At 43.0% G+C, this 21,461-nt stretch overlaps 1 protein-coding gene across 1 annotated transcript; it reads right to left on the bottom strand.

The window, feature by feature from the left end:
- Positions 1 to 2,738: 2,738 nt before the first annotated feature.
- On the bottom strand, positions 2,739 to 20,745 carry slc35f4 (solute carrier family 35 member F4). The gene is made up of 7 exons (XM_086127556.1): positions 20,383 to 20,745; positions 5,824 to 6,124; positions 4,942 to 5,161; positions 4,734 to 4,859; positions 4,456 to 4,648; positions 3,957 to 4,046; positions 2,739 to 3,465 (listed from the first exon to the last, which is right to left on the bottom strand). The coding sequence occupies exons 1-7, from the start codon at positions 20,609 to 20,611 to the stop codon at positions 3,224 to 3,226; spliced, it is 1,401 nt and encodes a 466-aa protein (XP_085983682.1). The 5' UTR covers positions 20,612 to 20,745; the 3' UTR covers positions 2,739 to 3,223.
- Between the last annotated feature and the right edge of the window lie 716 nt (positions 20,746 to 21,461).

Raw genomic sequence — 21,461 nt, 5'->3', positions numbered from 1 at the left:
TCCTCTGTCAATTGGAAGCAATTGCTCACACGGCAACCTTCACCTTCTTTTTAAGTGTCCACGCTGAGCGGCGGGCGATGAGACCTCTCCGCTCTTCTCTTTCATCGTGATTTGGTTTTAAGGCCCAGTGTTTGTGGCCAGCCAGTTGGAAAAGTGTTTTTTTTTTCCGTTCTCTCTCTCGATGAGGCCAGACTGACTCTTAAAGTCTGCAGTCTTCTTGCTGGTGGATTTGCATTTTGGGTGGATTGACTTGTTTTACTCTATGGCCTGCTCCACTGACTTTGGTCATACTTATCGAGACTTAGACTATACATATTGTACTTGCACACTGTTAAATTGAAACATTTTTTGGACACACAGGCGATGAATAAAACGAAACAAAAGCATCTATGATTAGACGTGGGCGTATGCCACCGTTTTTCAGCACAATAAGCCCACCTAGTGGTAGATTGTAAGGTCAACCCTGTTTGTTTATGTGATGAGTAAATACTGTACCGTAAAACCGTAACAGATTGCTCCTGCTTAATTGGTCTTAGAGTGACTGTTATAAAATATGATCGCATCATTTGCCCTTAATTTATGGTTTCAGGTTATTGAGAAATATCAGTTCCATTATTTCCCGACTACTTTTGGAGAACAGTCTGCGTCTACAAATCCTGAAAAACAATTTCTGGACTCAAATACCACAAACTCGGAATTTGTGTGCTATTGCTGATATAATATAATACTTTATATGACTTCTGTTAGATATAAATAAAAATGAGCGCTCATTTTTTCAGATGTACCTAATATTAGCCTACAGGGGGCGCTGCAACTCCAATTAATCTGACTAACGCTATGGTAATGACGTTCCTGCTGTGTAACCTATTAAATGGCTTTTTTTTCGTATGACAAACGTAAGATTTCATTACAAAATGTCATGATTGCCATTATTTCATGAAGGTGGCATGGTGCTCGACCGTTTAGCACATCCGCACCGTAGTGCTGTTGAAATATAAATCCAAAATGTAAATGTAGAGAATGGACAATCCTCAATTGATTTAAAATGAGTAATATAGTACGAGTTTAATGATTCCCTTGGACTAAGAAAATAGCTTTGGGGGACACGGTGAGCTAGTGATGAGCAGCAGTATAGTTTGGGGGCCCAAGGCAAACTTGGCTATGCGGGCCACCGTACCCATGTACGTAAAAGATTTTGATTATTAAGGTTCGTCATCAACTAAAAATGTGAATTTGAGAACAATTCCCGTTTCCTGAGCTAGTTTAGTCTCTACTTTGTGTGTTGTTCATGGTCTGTAGAGCAGCTTACTTTCCACTGTACTTCAATATCAATTGGATCTGACAGGACAGGTAGCCCCAGATACCTTCTCAACTTCTTCAGGGCATATTCCGGCTAATTCAAAAGGAATTATTCGTTTTCTAGATATCAGCTGGTCCTTTACTTTACCTGATTCCTTCTGTTGTGTGCCTTGAAAGTGGAGAATGAACCCTTTTGTGAATCATCATTGTGAAGAGAAGAAAATGAATGCTGTCTTTGCTTGATTGGCATGTTGTTTGAAAAGAGCACTTGAGTATATCTTAGCCACAAAAAGAAAGAAAGAAAGAAACATCAAATAAGTGTGTACCGTCCCAGCCATGCTTTTGTTCTACCAATTCTTATTGCGAGGATGTTTCTATAGAAACTCTCCCCACAGGTCCATGTGTATTTCACGGCAAATGGTTGAGAGAGCTTGATGTTCTTGGCAGACCTTCTGGGGGGGGGGGGGCATTCAAAAAATAGCAACTTCTCTTGGCGATACTTTTCTTTCAGGAAATACAACTGGGTTACATTAGATTTGGATTCCTGTATTATTTCATCTTATTAAGTTGCAAGTGTTTAAATGTCATCTCAGTAAACCCTTCATTAGAGGTCTCGGCTCACTCACTGTGCTCCGGAAACCATAGCAGCACTGTAATGTCGACTCGTGTATGTGTGTGTTGTGTGTGTGAGACATGCCAATCATATGCACTGCAGCTTAACAGTCCCCCTAGGCTTTTTTTGTTTCTATTGCTCGGTAGCATGCACATATTACCCCAGATGGTGCGTGTTTGTGGAAGGTGATGAATTGCAGTACAGTGCAATCATCTCCATCTCCTTCACTGTTTATGCTTCAAATAATAACCTACAAAAAAGTTATTCTATTTCTGCTCATTAATGTTCTGGTACAACTCTTTCTTGCTGTATTCAGATGAATGCAAACTTAAATTCTATAAATGCCTTCCAAAAAAATCACGCCGCAGTATTTTAACACCTCTGAATGAGCCTCAAAGTTCTGAATTCCACTCTCTTGAAATGGCTGATGGTTTAAAAAAAAAAAGGATAAAACAAAAAATGCAATATATTCATTCAAGAATATCCTATCAGAATGAGTCTTCACTCTGTCCACACATCTGAGTTTCTCAAAGAGAGACATCCTGCTCACTCTGACATAAAGCCATAGCCTGAGCAAATTAATCATTTCTATTCGTTCTAGACTGTTTAAAAATATATATGGCTCATTTTTATGAATCTTGAACGCAATGTTTCAAAATTGAGCAATTTCTTTGTATCTGTTCATAATGTTTTTTTAAAATCTTTTCTCGAGAGCATAAATAATGCATTATTTTTCCAGGCATTCATCCTCGATCCTCGTAGTCTGAAGAAGTGGGAAACCATGACATTCAGAGTTTTAAATAATAATAAAAAAAACAGTGGTTGTGTGATTCAGTGAGTGGCGTGAGCAGGTTTTTTAAAATGCATATGAAAAACAAACAAAAGGAAATACTTATACAAGTACTGATAACTGTTAGTCTCTTATATATAATGCACATCAGTAAGATTTGAAATGTATTATTCCTCTCAAAATAAATAAATAAAACATATCACTCTATAGCCAAACTGTCCCTGCCAGGATTTATATTCACAGAATACATTTTGCAGAGTCGAGCAGGGCATTGGTCAGTCCGCAGGTGAGGGACTGAGTGTGGCAGGTTTATCGTTAAAGTAAATAACACCTCCAACCTTTTTCATTTGTGAAACTCATAAATATCCCTCTTGCAGTGAGCCAGGTGTATCTGATGCATCCTTGACTAACACAATCTTGATACTCTGCCATGTCTTGCAGATCGCTTCCGTCATGTGTTGCAGTCTCCCCTCCTTGGGTGGGCAGTGGAGGAAAGAAGCTCACAGTGGAGTCTGACTACGTTATGCTAAGGGAAGGGAGACGGCGCCGTTGGCTCGACTACGGCTTCTCGTGTGCAGGCTGGACTCCGTAAGCTCTTCGCCGTGATCCTCTGACTTCTTGTCTGCAATGCTGGCCAGGAAGCGCAAGGTGACCGAGTCCCACTCTTCTGGAAGCAGCAACAGCAAGAAACCCAAGCAGATGATGCACGTTGCCGCAAGGCGCACCATGCTGAAGATCACCTGGTGTTTAAGGATATCTACAGCTACAGTAAGGAACCAAAGAGGGGCAGGGTAGACAAACACAACAAAAACAAGTTAAGATTAATTTTAAAAAGTGAGAGAAGAAAATGCGGATCATCATCAGTAAACGCAATCGCTGTGTCTTTGTGCTCTGCAGGCTGACACTTTCATGCAACCTGCACTGACCTTCACATGGTCCACCACGGTTAAAGCTAAGAACTGGTCTACGGGCATTTCATGTTGCCAGGTACAACCTGATGCGAGTCACAGTGGTTTCAACTGCATAAAACTGCCATCTGTCATTTTCATTTAATCAAGCTAATTAGGGAAACTAATAATCAAAACTTTCTAAGATCGAATCAGTGGTCTAAATAGACAGTAGAAACTATGCGCACAAACTGCCCCAGAAAAATCGAAACTTACACATTCATTTAACATGAATTATGGATAATAATTTGGAACGGAGTGTCAAATAAACCAAGGGCAATATTTGAACCACATAAAGAAAGTTCACCTGCATTTCCTGGTACACTGAGTAGAGTTCCTATGGAGATGAGAATGGGGTACGTCAGGACAACACCGACGTGAACCAGAATGTTGAACACTGTAAAAGATACAATCGAATGACCAAAGTGGAAATTTCAAGCGGATTTATTTATTTCCGTCACTTGAGAGAATACGAGTTGTTTGGGATGACATTATGCTTGTACCTCTGCTGAAAAAAATAGGTGACAAATTTGCGAAGTGTTATCGCTCTTGGGCACCGGAGTGAAGCACACACTTCGATCAACGGTCGTGGCATTCTATTATCTTACCACTAGATGGCACTACATTTTACACACTGTACCTAAATGCTTAAGACTGAAATTGCACACATCTGCATGTGTGCATTTTTTATTTTAGTTTAGGACAATTTGAACAACTTCATGCCGCCTCAATCATGAATGTAGACAAAAACAATGGTGTCATTGCACCCCCACTAATGCTAGAAGTATTTTTTTTTGCATTTTCACCTAGCCATAATCCTGCCAGGCCACACAAGTAACCCCAGGGCAGTGAGGAGAGGGAGCCCCATTGCTCTACTTTGGTCAGATAGAGGATGAGGGGCACACAGGAGATAAAGATGAGGTTGAAGAAACCCATGGTGGAAAGGAAATGAGCAACTTCGCCAAAGTTGGCACTTCCCAGGAACATCTTGAATAGCACCTAGATGGTGAGAAGAGAAACGATTTGGTTAACATCAGCTGCTTGGACCGATTACTTCATAGATTCGTGTGGTTTGTTGTCTCACTTTATAAAGAGCTGAAGTGGAGGCTGAGCCCACAGCCAGTGCCACACCCACAAAGGAATCACCATGGAAACCGTCCGCATACGCCATCATGACGATTCCTGTGATGGCCATGATGGCGGCAACAATCTAAACAATATGTCCGTTAATGAGACAGCAGTCCTCCTGCTATCTTCATCTCTTTCTCCTTCGGAATTAATAAGATACATACCCGGACACCCATGAAGCGGTCCTTGAGGACAATCCAGGACAAGAGAAAAACGAAGGCTTTGTGGCAACAGTAAAGAGCGGAGACATCAGTGGCGGTCAGCTTCTTCAAGGCCAAGAGATACAAATAGTTGGTCAGCGTCCACAGAATGGAGAAAGGTGCCGTTCGCTTCACAAAAAGCTTCAGAGTCATCCCTTCTTCGCCAAACAGCTTACTGCACTCTCTGTCAAAAGACACAGTATCTCTTATGGCCTCGTCAAACTACACACACACAGACACACAAACTATGCTAGTGTTCACATTTTCAAATTATAATTTCTACAATTTTTTTTTTTTTTTTAGAAAATCACACTGTCCCATCACTGGTGAACTATTTTTAGAACAGGCCCATAGGCTACTAATGTGGTCTTTGGGGGCCACGTTGCTGACCCCTCATGTAGTGTATTTTCATCCATCGATCGATCTCTTTTCGTCTTTTATTTTTGTCAAGGTCACTAAAGGGGCTGTAACCTTATCCAGCTGACTTGGGGCCAATGGTGGACTATGTTCTGGAATGATACACAGTCAGCCACAGGTCCATTATTAATGTGTCACTGGATGAAAATCCATCAAACCCACCCAATGGTGTACAGACTTTTTCCCCCCCCAAATTATTTCTTAAAATTATGTATTATTTGGGTCACTGATGGTGTCTTGGGACACTCTTGTTTGTGCAGGCAGCAATTAATTTCCTCCTCAATAACTGTGAATGTGAAGGGTTGTCTGTCTATATATGCTCCTGTGATTGACTGGTGACCAATCCAGGATGCAGTGCGTCTTTCACCTAAAATCAGCTGCAACCAAGATAATCAGTATCGACAATGGATGGATGGAAAAACACCTTACCTAAATTTTTGAATAGGTGTCTGCTTCTCCCTTGTGGTCACCACGTGTCCAGAGTAATAAATTGGAAAGAGGAGGATATTCCAGTTGCTGCTGAACCAGGATATGAAGAAAGGACAGGAGAATGACTGGAAGGTCAGCTTGACCACCTGAGTGGTACCCACCCAGGAGGAGGAGATGCACAGCACCATCAGCAAGCCACCAAGCACCTTCAGCACTGTGCAAGTGCATGTCTGGTACGACTGGCTCTCCACACTTGCCTCACTACCAGGCGTCTCAGCCTGAGACTCCAAACCATCCTCTCCTAATGGAAACACAAACAGTTATTTTTTTGTGTGTCAGAATGTCACACAGGCAACTTGCCACTCCTACTAGAAACTTGAAACCAAGAATACAAGGGACTCATGCTATGCTACATGAAAACATGTATCCATCAATACCGTATTGGCCCGAATATAAGACGGTGTTTTTTGCATTGAAATAAGACTGAAAAAGTGGAGGTCGTCTTATATTCGGGTCTAGACGTTATACCCATTCACGACGCTAGATGGCGCCAGATATCATTGAAGCGAATGCTGAACTTGACTCCCCAGGCCAAAGCGAACCCATCACGGAGAATAAAAATAAAAATAGTGGAAGCACAAAAAATAAAAATAAAAAACAGCACTAGCCCTGCCCCAGCACTGTCTCCATACTCTTTCACATTGACATGTGCATGAATGCCTGCAGGTGTGTGATTTCGTTTCAAAATAAACAGAGTTGTTGAATTTCACACTTAGACGTTACAATCAGTTGAAATTAAATAAAAATGAAAATAAGACTGTAGACAGGTACAGTGGCTTGTTTACATGGCTGACCGACGGACACATTTAGGGACATTCTTTTAACTTACAGCATGCAGTCATCAAATTACACCAGAGCAGGAAATCAAGGATGGCATGCGCTGCCCAAGCTCTCTCTGCTAGCTCAGCATGTGGCACGTGCCTGCAAGTATCTCCCTTTTAGCACAGCACAGCATCTCAGTGCTCATTATTGCATCGATGGACTTTTTTCTTTTTAATCGATAAAAAGTTGAGCAGTAGGAGTACGGCACAGCCACCCTCGAGTTGAATGAAAATGGATTGCTCATCAATAACTCTTTCTTTGACTGTGTTTATCAAGTCAAGTAATAATGATGGTGTGGAACCTTTGTCATCAATAAATGCACAATGGAATATTTAATGGCCCATCAGTGTCACCAAACCACATTTAGAGCCACGATGACTAAATTAGGGTTAGTTAAGTCAACGACAGTCAACTTGAGCAGCCATGCCTCTTCTTTTGATAGACACAAATAAATGTGTTTAAAATGTGTTTCTAAGCCCTGCACCACAAACGTGTTTACTTGTGTGACAATATTGCCTTTTAAATTTGTATTACAACAGAGCAACTGAGGAGAGCTACGGTTTCAACCAAAAGTATTGTAACAGTGAGGCCCTTTTTTTGGGTTGAATGTGACCAGATTTTAACAGCTTTCATCTTATGATTATTTCAACCCATAATTTTTCAAGTGAGCAAAAGTATTGTAAGATGTAACTCTCAGATTTCAAATAAAATTCAATGTCCACATTCAAGTTCGAATTTTGGTTTTGCCATTGAAGTATACATTGATACTAATTTAGTTTCCACATCTGTGTACTGCAAAGATTTTGAATATTAATGTTTATCATCAATTTAAAAGTGTGAATTTGGGAAAATTCTCCCATTTCCTGAGCTTAATCCTCCTTAATCCTTCTTGAGGATTGTTATCTAACAAGCTATCTCACTGCTTTCATGCTAATGGCTCAGAACATGAATCAAAATTTAATGTAGTAGCATCTTGACTGCTTTCATACTCACATCTTGGTAATTTAACGTGTCAGTTGTGTCACTCTCCCCTTTATCGCGACTACACCCTCCCTGCCTGACACTGACAACAGTGCTGCAATTGGCATGAGTGTCTGGTGCTTGCCGTCGTTCTTTTCGTACATTGAGTGCCGCCGTGAAAATCTTTTAAATCTTTGGTCACTTTGACAAAAAATATGTTTTCCTCTCACCTTCTCCACTTCTTTGTGCACTGTCACAGAGCATGCATCACGCAGGCCGGGCTGCAAGATGGCGCCTGGCCTTTTTAAATATAGAGCTGGCGCAACTAAGACATGTCTGCCATCTATTGGTGAATAGTGATATCACAACTGAAAATGGTACATTTTTACTATTACTATTCATGGGGGATAGGGACCGGGCCACTCCGCGAATAGCGAAAATCCACGTAAAATTGCTGTTCATTGAAATGCATTGGAAATATTTTTTGGCTTTTTTGTTTGTTTGGATTTTTTTTGTAAACCCAAAATATTATTCAAAAAACCCAGACAAACCACCTTTATGCATTTTCCATGAGAAATTGTTATCCCCGCAACCCCTCAAAAATTGTAAAAATAAATAAATAAATTGAGAAAAAATCAAATACAGTCGGCGAATCTACAAGTGCTAAACGGCAAGTGGGGTGATCGACTGTAGTCGAGGTTTAGTGCTTTATCATCAAAATCAAAACTTATTGATTTATTTAATTTAAGAGGCCACTCAGAGTGTGGGCACGGGCCACCCCGCGCCGCCAATAGCCCCTCACTGATATACAACATGCAAATTTACAGATTTTAGGGAATTTGTGAAAGGGATTTGCTCTCATTCCATTTCTGCCTGTTGTCATTCTGCAAGAGTACATCAGCTCCATTCTTGTCTGCTTCTTTTCATCCTCCAAGCAAAAAGTGTTTGTGTTTGACATTACAGAGAAATCCTAAAGCCTTTAGTGTTGGATGCAGGCGCTTCAGTCCTAAGGTATAAAAGCCACTGCAGGCTGATCTGCAGCCAACACGCGGTGATATTAAAACTCTACTATTCCCCTGCCCCGGAGAAGTAGCTCTCATGGCCAACATTCTGCTCTCCATGAGGCTGTGTTATTGCTAACAAATATTCCTGTTTTCCGAAGTTCCAACAGTGGTGCATACAGTCTGGGAAAATACTATTTTAACATACGTCAACAAATGAGGAGACCAGAGTCAGCCATATTTACGCTCATGATGGCAAATAAGGTCATTCCAAAGACTTGCCTGATTCAATCTCAGCAAGCAGCTCCTAAGTGCTGCATAGAACAGTATCATTCATTAATGGCTTATTTTTAATGGAGCTCATCTTCATATTCCCTGTGTGATGCACTCTGCTACTCCAACCCAACATTTCAATCTGGTGTGTGTTTTATCGTGACATTGATGGATAGACTCCCGCTGGAGCTCATGGTCATGTCAGCAGCACTATGCAACCTTGATAAGTCGTCTTAAGGAGAAGTGGGATGCTGATGATGCTTACGGAAAGGGGATTTAGGGTATCTTATTTCAATCTCTCAAACAAAGGTGAGCTCTACAGATTAGAAAATGGATTTAGAAGACGTTCAAGGCTTTTAGGGATGAGTTTGCTTGCTTATTTGGGAGTTGTGAGCAGAAATGCTCAATGGGGAGAAAGGACAAGTGAGCAGAACTTGCTGATGTGTTTGTTTTGTTGATTTTTTTTTTTTTTACATCCAGGCTGGGGCCATGCACACTGCCTATCTATCTACATGCAGCACATCTCCCTCCGAAGATACAAGGTGCATATTTCTGCTTGACCAGCACAACTTCAGCTCATCAACCTCTTGTACATTCTTCACGTGACAACAACTGTATGTGCTTAAAACCACGTAACCAATGATTTTCTTCACATAACTTACAGTTCACTAAGCCTACATGTAAAGAGACAACCTTTTTACATGCATGTAGAGTTAATCTGGCTTTACCTTCAGAGATGGGGCAGGTCAGGACCTGAGTGCTGTGGGAGCTGAGAGGAGCCACTCGGGCTGAGTGCTTCTTCATCCTCCACTTGGGGCCACAACACAATGTCCTTCCCTGGAAAGTCTATGAATGTGTGGACACGCTCAGCAGCTCTTCCACCTTGCTCCGTGCATCCTTACTCCTTCGCTTCTTCTTTTTCTTTTCCTTCTTCTCCTTCTTTTCACTCTTCACTTATTCCCCACCCACCCCAATGACTCTGCCTGCCCGCTTCCCAAATCTGTCAACTCTTCCCCTCGGAGCTCCAGTTTGGCCCCGCTCCCTCTCTGCACACTTCCTCTTCTCTCTATCTGTCTGGATAGTAGTGACAAAGCGGACTGGTGGAACTACTGTTGCAATGTCATGCCGTGATCCAGCGCTGTCACGGTCTCCAAGGGAAACGAAGCTTTAAGTGTGTGTGGCATGGCGCAATCACTACCCTCATCTCACTCCATTCTCGCCACCCCCATCTCGTTTGTGTCTGATCAACTCACTTCACCCCTCCCTCCTATTTTGCTCCACAAATCAGCAGCTTTGTTTGGATGGTAACCAAGCAGCCCAGGCTAATTATGCTGCGCTAACTCCTCTCCTCTAATGCTCCCAACCCTCTTTCTACCTGAGCAGGCTTCTCTCTGCAGTCCCTCGTTGTCTTCTGCTACACATTCTGTCATTTTTTGGCTTTCACATTTTATCAGCATGATTGTACACATCATCAACATAATCTAACTGAGCTATAGAAATGGCATCGATCATGTTACTGTGCTCAAGTTTTTGGCCACCATTCCATTTTTTATGTTGGCATTGGCAATTCTATGAAAAATGGCACTCAATAGCAGTGGACCTAGATCACCCTGGAGGAACCGTGGCGTTTAAGTTTTTTTTTTAATGAATAGCTGAACTTTATTTTATTCATTTTACTTCCTCTCTTGATTGGCAGCAACACGTCCGTTAAACTCACATACAGAGGTGGGCATTTTATCACACAAATGCCCGATCCGTCAGTCCATCACTGTTTCCATAAGTAATTCAAGCCGACGCAAGTGGGCGCAGTCCGTCCCTCCAATCAGGGTCGAGAACATAATTTCTATATCACACACAGCCTATGGCATGAGCCGAGATGCAGCTAAATAAAGGGGAGAAAAATACACACACGCAGACACACATTGCATTTGGCTGCATGTCAGGTGTATGGCACCTGTAGGTGCGTTCTCAACACCGCTTGGCTGTTGCCGACGACTAGGACGGACTGGGCAGGACTGAAATACAGATGGCAGCTCATTGACAGACTCACCAGACTGATGAGGCCCACTGCTGCACATAAACACATTCATAAATGCTACATTAATATGATATACCGTATGTTTATTTCCCATTGCCATACTATAATCAGCTATAGCAGGTAGTGCAAGTGCATACATTGCTTAATTTTTGAGTATCGGGAAAATAAGTCACTGTTTTGAATGTTGCTAATATGGGCCATAATTCAAAACCAAGGTAATTTTAATTGCTTGAAGCCCTATCACAGATGCATTCATTACTCTGATGTAATATTTTTATCGGATATACTGCTGCGAGGGCACATTTATTGTATCTCACATGAGCCCAACCATAAAGTAAGAATGTTCAGCTTAATGAACCTTGCAGCCATTTGAATGAATAAATGTGTCACCCAAATTCGGCCGATGCTATAGTGTTTGCGCTGGTGTAGGAGGAAGATAGGAGGATGGATCCCGTGAGAGGAGGGTCACTTAAAAATAGACCTGCTGATGAGTGGAGACAAAAGCTAGACAGAGAGGGACGGCGAAAAAAAGCATCCAGTCAGCAAAGCCCAGGATGCCAATCACTATCTGATTAAGAGTGAGGTCTCCAGCACAGGCACTGCCACTGTAGGTTTGAAAAATACCAGCAGTTGCTCTGTAAAATGTCTATACTGTTTTGAAGCATGACAGTATTAAACCGTATTAATTGCTTAATAGCATAATTGCATGTACTTTGTCATTTAGTTAGTTTGGCAACCTAGCATGAATCACTAACTCTCCGTCCATTGTAACAGCCAGAACTACACTGATCGTGAGTACCAGTAGATCAAAGCAGCAAATAATAAAGCATCTACCCTCTCAACCGCCATAGCAACAGCTGCATCCCCATCTACTGACGCACTGAAATCCTTTTTTATTAAGTCCTTTTGTCATTTAGATTTCCAAACACTTCTCTGTCATATAAGGCCTTTTTAGACCCCCCCTGTCGCTAAATATCACAATGAGGACCAGGAAGGCAGATGAAGGATGGAGAGAAGGTATCCTCTCGTCCTTTTCCTGCCAGAGTTGTGCGCAATCACTTACTTTGCCTTCCAAGTACTATTGTTGAACTATGGAATATGACGACCCCCTAGCGGTGAATAAGAAAATGGCAGACAGTGCATTTCAATACCATCCATCGATCCGTGTTCTATACAGCTTATTCTCATTAGAATCGCAGCTGAGCTGGAGCCTATCACAGCTGATTTGAATATAGACCGGCTACACCCACAACTAGTCAATCGCAGGGGAACATTTGCACTCACAACAGTCGACAGTTTAGAGTTTTCACTGAACTTAACATGTGTGAGTGTTTGGAACGTGGGAAGAAGCTGGAGGACGAGCAGTAAAAAAAATACTGTATACACAATCACAGAGGAAGGGCAATAATTTGAACCTCGAGGCTTCAAACTAGGCCATGACCAGAAGTATAAACTCACAGTGAATGTTAAAAATAATCAGAATCAGAATCAGAATCATCTTTATTGGCCAAGTATGTAGAACACACAAGGAATTTGTCTCCGGTATAACACGCTGCATTAGTATCATCGTAAACAACAAATCATTGAACCATTTTAGAGTAACCAGTAGCAGTATTTGTAGTACAAGAAGAGTGACTACGTCAGTGACTGTTTAAGGAGTTAATGGCTAGAGGGAAGAAGCTGTTTAAGTGTCTACTGGATTTGGTGCGCATGGATCTGTAGCGTCTGCCTGAGGGGAGTAGCTGGAAAAGGTGGTGGGCAGGGTGCGGGGGATCCAGGAGGATTTTCCGTGCCCTTGTCTTGATTCTTGCAGTGTGCAAGTCCTCAAGAGTGGGTAGGGCGGTGCCAACGATTTTTTCCGCCGTCCTAACTGTCCGTTGAAGTCGGATTTTGTCCTTTTTTGTGGCGGCCCCAAACCAAACCGTGATGGAAGAACACAGGATTGATTCGATGACTGCCGTGTAGAACTGTCGTAGCACCTCCTGTGGCAGGCCATGCTTCCTCAGCAGCCTCAGGAAGTACATCCTCTGCCGCGCCCTTTTCAGGATGGAGATGGTGTTGACTTCCCACTTCATGTCCTGGGAGACTGTGATTCCCAGGAACTTGAAGGTCTCGACGGTTGACACGGGGCAGTTGGATAGTGTGAGGGGCAACTGTGGAGAAGAATGTTTCCTGAAGTCCACGATCATCTCTACAGTCTTGAGCGTGTTCAGCCCGAGGTTGTGTCGGCTGCACCAGAGCTCCAGCTGCTCCACTTGTTGGCGGTACGCAGACTCGTCGCCGTCTTTGATGAGACCGATGACCGTGGTGTCGTCAGCGAACTTTATGAGTTTGACAGCTGGATCTGTTGAGGTGCAATCGTTTGTGTAGAGAGAGAAGAGCAGTGGAGAGAGGACACATCCCTGTGGGGCTCCAGTGCTGGTGGTGCGTATTGATGATGTTGTTGCTCCCAGTCTCACCTGTTGTGTCCGTCCCGTCAGGAAGCTGAGGATCCACTGGCAGATCGTAGGGGACACACCGAGGTGGAGAAGTTTGGGGGTGAGGAGTTCCGGGATGATGGTGTTGAACGCAGAGCTGAAATCCACAAACAGAATCCTTGCATAGGTCCCTGTGCTGTCGAGGTGCTCGAGGATGTAGTGCAGACCTATGTTGACCGCGTCTTCCACAGACCTGTTTGCCCGGTAGGCAAACTGGAGAGGGTCCAGCAGGGGTCCGGTGACGTTCTTTAGGTGGTTCAGCACAAGGCGTTCAAAGGACTTCATGACCACAGACGTCAGGGCGACAGGCCTATAGTCGTTCAGTTCCGATGTTGCCGATTTCTTGGGAACTGGGATGATGGTAGACTGTTTGAAGCAGGATGGGACCTCACACAGCTCCAGAGATCTGTTGAAGATTTGTGTGAAGACCGGAGCCAGCTGGTCAGCGCAGACTTTCAGGCAGGAGGGGGACACTTTGTCGGGCCCCGCAGCTTTCTTGATCTTCTGCTGCTTGAAGAGCCGTCTCACGTCCTGTTCGTGGATCTGTAGTGGAGAAAAAGAGGGTGGGGGGGTAGATAGAGTAGTTTCTGGTAGAGGTGGGTGTGTGTGGGAAATGGGGGTGTCCTTTTCAAATCGGCAGAAAAACATGTTTAGTTCATTAGCAAGACCCTTATTGTTCACTGTTTGGGGGGATGGCATTCTATAGTTAGTGATTGCTTTCAGGCCATTCCATACAGATGCAGAGTCGTTAGCAGAGAACTGGTTTTTCAGCCTCTCTGCATAGCTTCTCTTAGCGATGTTAATTTCCTTTGTCAATTGGTTTCGGGCGTGTTTGTACAGTGCCCGATCTCCACTTCTAAATGCGGCCTCTTTCTCTTTCCTGAGTTGCCTGAGTTTGGGAGTAAACCATGGTTTGTTATTGTTGAAGGAGCGGAAGGACTTCGTTGGTACACACATGTCCTCACAGAAACTGATGTATGATGTTACAGTGTCTGTGTATTCATCCAGTGTGCCCGTTGAAGTTTCAAAGACGCCCCAATCAGTGCAGTCTAAGCATTCTTGTAGAGCTAGCTTTGCTTCATCTGTCCATTTTTTCACAGTCTTAACAACCGGTTTAGCACATTTGAGTTTCTGTCTGTATGTAGGTATTAAGTGGATTAAATTGTGGTCAGAAAGACCCAATGCTGCACGGGCGACCGATCGGTATGAATTTTTGATTGTTGTATAGCAGTGGTCTAGAATGTTGCCTTCTCTGGTGAAACAGTCGATGTGCTGCTTATATCTGGGAAGTTCACGGTTAAGATGTGCTCTATTAAAATCGCCCAAAATTATCAGGGGTGACTCTGGGTATTTTAGTTCGAGGTTGTTTACTTGTTCGGCTAGCGTTTGTATCGCCGTGTTAGCGTTAGCTTGTGGCGCAATGTAAACACCGATTAGTAAAAAGGAGGTGAACTCACGTGGCGAGTAGAATGGCTTGCAGTTTAAAGACAGCGACTCCAGGTCCGGGCTGCAGTGTGCGTCGAGCTTCGTGACATCAGTGCACCATTCTTCGTTGATATAGAAGCAAATCCCGCCACCTTTCGATTTCCCTGATAGCTCCGTGTCGCGGTCGGCTCGGAGAAGGCGGAAGCCGGGTAGATGTAGCGCGGAATCCGGGTGGCGGTCACTGAGCCAGGTTTCAGTGAAGCAGAGCGCAGCAGAACGTGCAAAGTTTTTGTTGGTCTTTGTGAGGAGAAGAAGTTCATCCATCTTGTTTGGCAGAGATCGTAGATTAGCAAGATGGATCGATGGGAGCGGGGTTCGAAATCCGCGCTGCCGGAGCTTGACGAGCACGCCGGCTCTCTTCCCCTTCCTCCGGCGGCGTTTCCATGCTCCGTACAGCGCAGCCGCTCCGCTCGCGATTAGCTCCGAAAAACCTTGTGGGTTTTCGCGTGCTGGTGAAAAAAGACCGAGCGTAGACTCCCCAATGCGCAGCAACTTTTCCCTCGTGTAAGTAAGCCGCTCAGGGTCGCCAAAAACTAACGAAAATGACAAAAACAGGGATAATACTAGGGAGCGTGTGACCGAGGCTGCCATACCTGTCGGCGCCCAACCCATTATCAAAGTGAAATACAACTGAATTGTTCTTTGGTGAAGAAAGAGTATACATCAATATTTTAGTTTGAATTAAAGCTAAGTACGGAACATTTTGCCCAAAAAAAACCCCAACTAAATATGATGAACTAAAGAACACAACAATTTAGATTCGATTTTTTTCATGAATCAAAAAGGTTAGTTGCTGAAGGGTTTACATTTTCACATTTTAGGCTTCTCCAAGTGCTGGCCCCAAACTCTTGGAAAGGAGGCTTAGTTTGGACGCATATCTGAAGATACTGCAAATGCATACATTTTTCGTCTCACCAATTGTAAAGGATTATTGCTTTTTTGAGCATGCCTTGTGAACTTGGGCATGACAATTGAACTGTCAACGAGCAAGTGAGCAAATGTCTTCTTGCATCCATGCAACTTTCATCTCTATGCCTATGTACACTCTGCAACGAATAGAGTAAACATAAACACATTTCATTCAAGGGTGTTGAAGGTCAGCTTATCGATGCTCGGCACTCATGTAGTCCACAAGGGCATTGTTTGGCAGCTCACAGTACTCAGGCCCCTGCTCGTAAAATGAGAAAGACCATTTCTAAACTTGACTCTGTCGTGCCATTATATCATCTAATTCGAGTGTTTCATTACAGTGAAGTTGAAGCTGGGCCACTATCCAAAATCACCTGGCGAGAAATACATCAACATTTGGTACATCAACATACACAGGATCACGAGTACAGGTATGCACACACATTGCCTGCAGGGTGTTTTCACAGATTCCCAGGAGACTGCGGAGGCTAACAGCACTTCAGGAGTCATTCAGGCAAGGCTTACATCCCGGTCTCGACATTAGACTTGTTATAAATAGCTCAGCAAGAGAAGGCATGGGAACGGCTTCCTTGAAAATAGCTGCAGGAAAAAAAATATATATTTCTGTTAACATCGTCTATAAATTTGGTTCCGAAAAGAAGATTGAATGACCCCCCCCCCCCTTCTTTCTCCATGCCCCTCAACTGCACTTTCAAACACGATGCAAGTAGTTTCTCATTCTAATTTTGTTAGAAGTCGATTAGGATGGCCTTGCTGTGAAAGCAGTGAAGGGACAATTGCGTTGCTGAGCAGTACCTGTCATTTCTCCTGCGTTCGGCCTGTTCAGCCAGCAGGGAGTTTGCCTTCGCTACTGTGTTGGCCCTCCTTTGTTAATTTAGCCCTGTAAAACCTGATACAAAGCAAATCACTTTAATGGCTTTCCAAGAGATGCTGAAGAGGCATTTACTGCATGCTATTGTCATGTGGAACAGCAGGAGCCAAACAATGACAGTGGGAATAAGCACCGAGTTTGGGATATTATCTACTTTCTTATTAAAAGCTGCAATGACTTTGCCTGAAAACACCATTACGGTATGATGTATTACAGCCAAGACCTTGTCACAAAATGTAGTACACAAGCCCCTCAGAGGCAATTTCGAGCTCTACGCAGATGGCAAGTGGCGATAACAACAAAGTGCCAACAGGAGCTTACTTAATATATCATTACACCATAAGCGAGACGGGATAAGCCCCAGTGTTCCATTTATATGACGCTTTGTCTGTAGGAACTGATCCTCATTGACACTGTGGTAAGCAATACTCATTTGCACTCCAAAAAGTCACTTTTCAGAAAATCCATTTTGTGCCTGTACAGTAGATGATTAATTAATGGCGACTGCTTCTCACTATAACCGTGACAGCATGTTTAATAACTATACAAATACTACGCCCTGAGGAATACCTTCTGTTGACTAAAACGACAACTTGATGAATAGGCGGAGAATGCACAGATGGCATATCTTATTGGAAAATTTGGAAATGTTTCCCAAATCAAATAAAGCCCTCAGCTTGCAGACGCGTGGTCTATTGTAGGCTCGGAACGGGTGTTATTATGATGCACATCTGCTCCTTAGGCCTGAAATTACAGCGCAGTCGACATCCCATCATTCACCTTCCTCGGTTACACGATGCAACGCAAGACGGCGCGTATGTGAATAACACTGCTTGACTCCGCTGCACTTCATATATAATATACCGGTAGTCCACCTTTAAAGTGACACAAGGGATGAAATATTTCATTTAGACTTGTAAAAGGTGTGATTGAACAACAAATGGCGATTGCGTTGTTTGCACTTCCCGGTGGCTTTTCGGTCGTTATGTATTTAACGTGTGAGTCCTTGCTCGATGATAGTACAGCATAAATACAGTACGTTGGAGAGTGTAACCGGCGGTGTCCGACGGCGTTGTGTTTTAGAATATTGATGAGGCACAGCAGGGTTTCTTGTGTTGGTTGCGTTTAATGGTCTCAATAACAAAGCTTGGCGAAAAGAGCAGAAAACAATGCCCACCTCGTCAATTATATTGATACGGCGTACCCCCTCCCCCGTAGACATCAGGAGAAAAAGGTCACACTAACACAACACGCCTGATGAAAAGAGCAGAAAGCAATGTCCTCTTCGTCAATTATATTGATACAGCGCACCCCTAACACAAATTATATGGCTCAGCGATGTATTGAAGTACTTCAACTTGTAAATGAAAACAAACGTTTCTCCAGCTCTAAAAATGCTTACCTCACGACGAATATTGAGAGGAAAAAGGGGACAGTCAAAGGCGGGAGTTCAACTTAAAAGAGGGGTGCCACATTAACCCTTTCTGGAACAGCGGTCACAACAGTGGACAGCTTATCATGTTATTAGGGTACAGGTTATCATTATTGGTGCATAAAAGGGTTAATTATGGAAGGTGGGGAACACATAAGAATTTTTTTCCCCACCCTTTGATAATGGTGTATATAGTAAAAGAACAAGCCAGGTATTGATCATTGCACAGGTTTTTGTGTAATTATGACGCAGTACAGGATGTATTTCCAAGTTTCTGCAACTTTTGAAACATGTGCTCATGTTTTATACCAGTGTTTCCCAATTTTTATTGAGCCCATTAAAGGCACATTAGGGAAGCGCGGACGCTCCACCACTAAACAAAAATATCAGCCAAAAACGGATACATACGCTTAACTTAAGGCATCGGGTCGCATGCCACTGACCTAGATCGTTGAACAAAAATGTATTATTTGTTGAAAGTAAAACTTTTTTAGATAAATGGATAATTTTCTGCAGCCCCCCCTGATGATCTCTCACGACTCACTGCATTGTTTGCACACGAACAGCATCTTCCTGATTGGAATTGTTTGGGAGTTGTGTCTGTTTCCAATTTAAAGTTTGGGTTGCTGCTCATTAATAAGAGAGCTCCCTCTCGTGGGATCAACCTGGACAGCTCGATATGCCTCCAAATTGGAGTGCGTGATTGCATCCATGATTAGACGACTGCAACAGACAGGACACAGTTAATGAGCACGAGGCTCATTTCCTTTATCTTGCCTGCAATCTGAAAATCTATTGTGGTGATGAGAAGCAACTTAAGGACCCTTAGCTTGAACATTTTCTTAATTGAATTTGCATATTTGCATTTCCTCTGACGAACGCACCTCCAAAATGTGGAACTTGCCAAAATTGGGAGGGCAGGACTTGTCGATGTTTAAATCATTGAGGTTTTATGTAATAGCCAGAGCGAAATGTTTGGGAGCTTGCGTGCAAAGTCTCAATCCTTTGGTTCAAGTGGGGTGAAGCATTTCAGCTTCTGCAACACGCCTCCTCATCCGTAATAAAGGCAATAGACAACCAGTGGTGCAAGGTAAAAAGCATTCTGCACTCCTTCAGAATGCTGTCATCTGCATACCTTGTGATGTACAGTATTTGCACGAAGCCCCACTGCCTGCTAAAATCTCACTAACAACCAAAATCAACCTTTTAAAGATCAGTCCAAAAACAAAATGTATTTTACATTTACCCACATTCAATCCTTGGCTTTCTGTCTGTGTCAGCAAAAGTTCCCACCTTGCCACCGGTGTGCCCCCAATCAAAAATGTGGCCAAATCAGGGATGTGGAGCATTCCTATGCATCATCAGAGAGCCTCGCCTCTATTTGGACACTGAATCATTTTAAATAAAACATGCATGCCGAAGCAGCTATCAGTGGTGACATTGGTAATTGATCTGAGCTGCATATAGCAGGCACCGTAGTGTAGTGTCGAAAGTATAGTATAGTATAGTATAGTATAGTATAGTATAGTATGGTATGTTACAGTATAGAAAACTGAATTTAACAATGTGTTTCCCTTTCTTTCTAATATACAGTACTGTAAACAGTAACAGTATTGAAAGCATCATAGTTGGCTGTTAGCGAATGAATGAATATGTATTCTTCCATTTCTTTTGGGAATTAATATATAGGAAGGTGCAGTCAGTGACAATTTGTTCATTTTCTTTATAATACAAATCATTATAGTACGGCATATCATATGCGCAGTACAGAAAGGTGAATCTAACTGTAGTGCTGTCTTCCTTTCTAAAATGAGTAATACAGTACATTAAATGTTTGCTTTCTTTCATACTGTAGGCATATCTATCTATCTATCTATCTATCTATCTATCTATCTATCTATCTATCTATCTAATATCCCATTATTTATAAAGGCATATGATTTCCTATTTCAGAAAGTTGAGTAAAATAATTATGATTAGGCTGTTTATAGTATAGTATAGTGTAGTATTTATACTACACTATACTATACTGTACTACTAGTATAGTATAAAGTACAGTACAGTATAGTGAGGCTATAGTATGGAATAACGTAGCATTTAAACAATATACAGTAGTATGATAAAGTATATCCATCCATCCATTCGTCTTTTTATTCCCCAATATATCGTTGCATCTGTTAGTGCACTTAGTTTTGTGTGGTGGCACTTACTTCTGTGACTGGAGTAGCCCGGGTTGTAGCCGTAGTAGCCGGTGATCCTCAAGATGCGGTCCTCGATGTCGTGCACCCCGCTGTCAGTCACTTTGGGGCCGCCGTTCGCGAAGGGGCCGCGACCCGTGCCCCCGCTTGGCGTCGCTTTGCCCGGCAGGAGGGTGTTTTTGCCGTCAAGGGGCTCGAGCCCGATGCAAGGCTGCTTGCCGCTTTCCACAGCAGTGGTCATGGTCAGTCGGATGTGCAAGGTTGAAGGGACGAATAGTCAGATGAAGCATCCGAGAGTCGCACTGAGTCCAAGATGCATCAACAATTAGCACATTGACATTCCTCCGGTGACGCTCTGCTACGCTCCTGCCCGCGCAGCGAATTTGTCCCAACGAGAGCGTGGCAGACACGCGCCGCAAGGGGGCGTGTCAGCACAGTCACATGTCTTGAGTGTAATAGAATGGCTGAAAAAAAGTGGCTGCAATCAACAGTGATTGATTCGATGAATGCTGTACCTTCCATGTTTATTTTCCCATCATTCAAAAGCATCACCATTTGTTAAAGATTCAACAAAAAACTGTGCTGTCTGCAAGGGCGGAGCTGGAAATTCAATTCTGATCTGAGAAATGTGCCGCAGCGACTGAGGGAAAAAAATTAGTAATTTAATAATCATTTGCAGGTTAAATAACACACACATATTTTATATTTTATTTTAATAATCTTGAAAGCCATTTTATTGGGTTTGTGAGAAATTTGTTTGGGTGGCTCGGTGCCCAACTGGTTAGCACAACCGTCTCACAGTGTGGCGTTTGCATGATCTCCCCATGCCTGTGTGGGGTTTTCTCCGGGTACTCCGGTTTAATCCCACATCCGAAAAACATGAATGGCAATGGAACACTCGAATGTGTCCATTGGTATGATTGTGAGTGTGAATTGTTGTTCTTCTGTGTGTTCCCTGCGATTGGCTGGCAACCAATTCAGGCTGGATAAGGATAGGATAGGCGGATTGGAAAATAGATGGAGGAATGGATCTATTATCTGAACCACTTTATTCTCACAAGGGTCACAGACGTGCTGGAGCCTATCCCAGT

This window comes from Hippocampus guttulatus, chromosome 13 (assembly GCF_054856545.1).
Source record: "Hippocampus guttulatus isolate MCC_2025c chromosome 13, RoL_Hgut_1.0, whole genome shotgun sequence".
NCBI classification, from domain to species: domain Eukaryota; kingdom Metazoa; phylum Chordata; class Actinopteri; order Syngnathiformes; family Syngnathidae; genus Hippocampus; species Hippocampus guttulatus.
This window is presented reverse-complemented; position numbering and strand designations above follow the sequence as displayed.

What these genes read in the sequence shown, in the direction of transcription:
- slc35f4 (XM_086127556.1), bottom strand. Translation starts at nt 20,611, where the DNA reads ATGACCACTGCTGTGGAAAGCGGCAAGCAGCCTTGCATCGGGCTCGAG. An exon ending in ACCGCTTCATGGGTGTCCGG is followed by an intron (nt 4,860 to 4,941) that starts GTATGTATCTTA and finishes CATATTGTTTAG; the next exon opens with ATTGTTGCCGCCATCATGGC. An exon ending in CCTGGCAGGATTATGGCTAG is followed by an intron (nt 4,047 to 4,455) that starts GTGAAAATGCAA and finishes TATCTTTTACAG; the next exon opens with TGTTCAACATTCTGGTTCAC.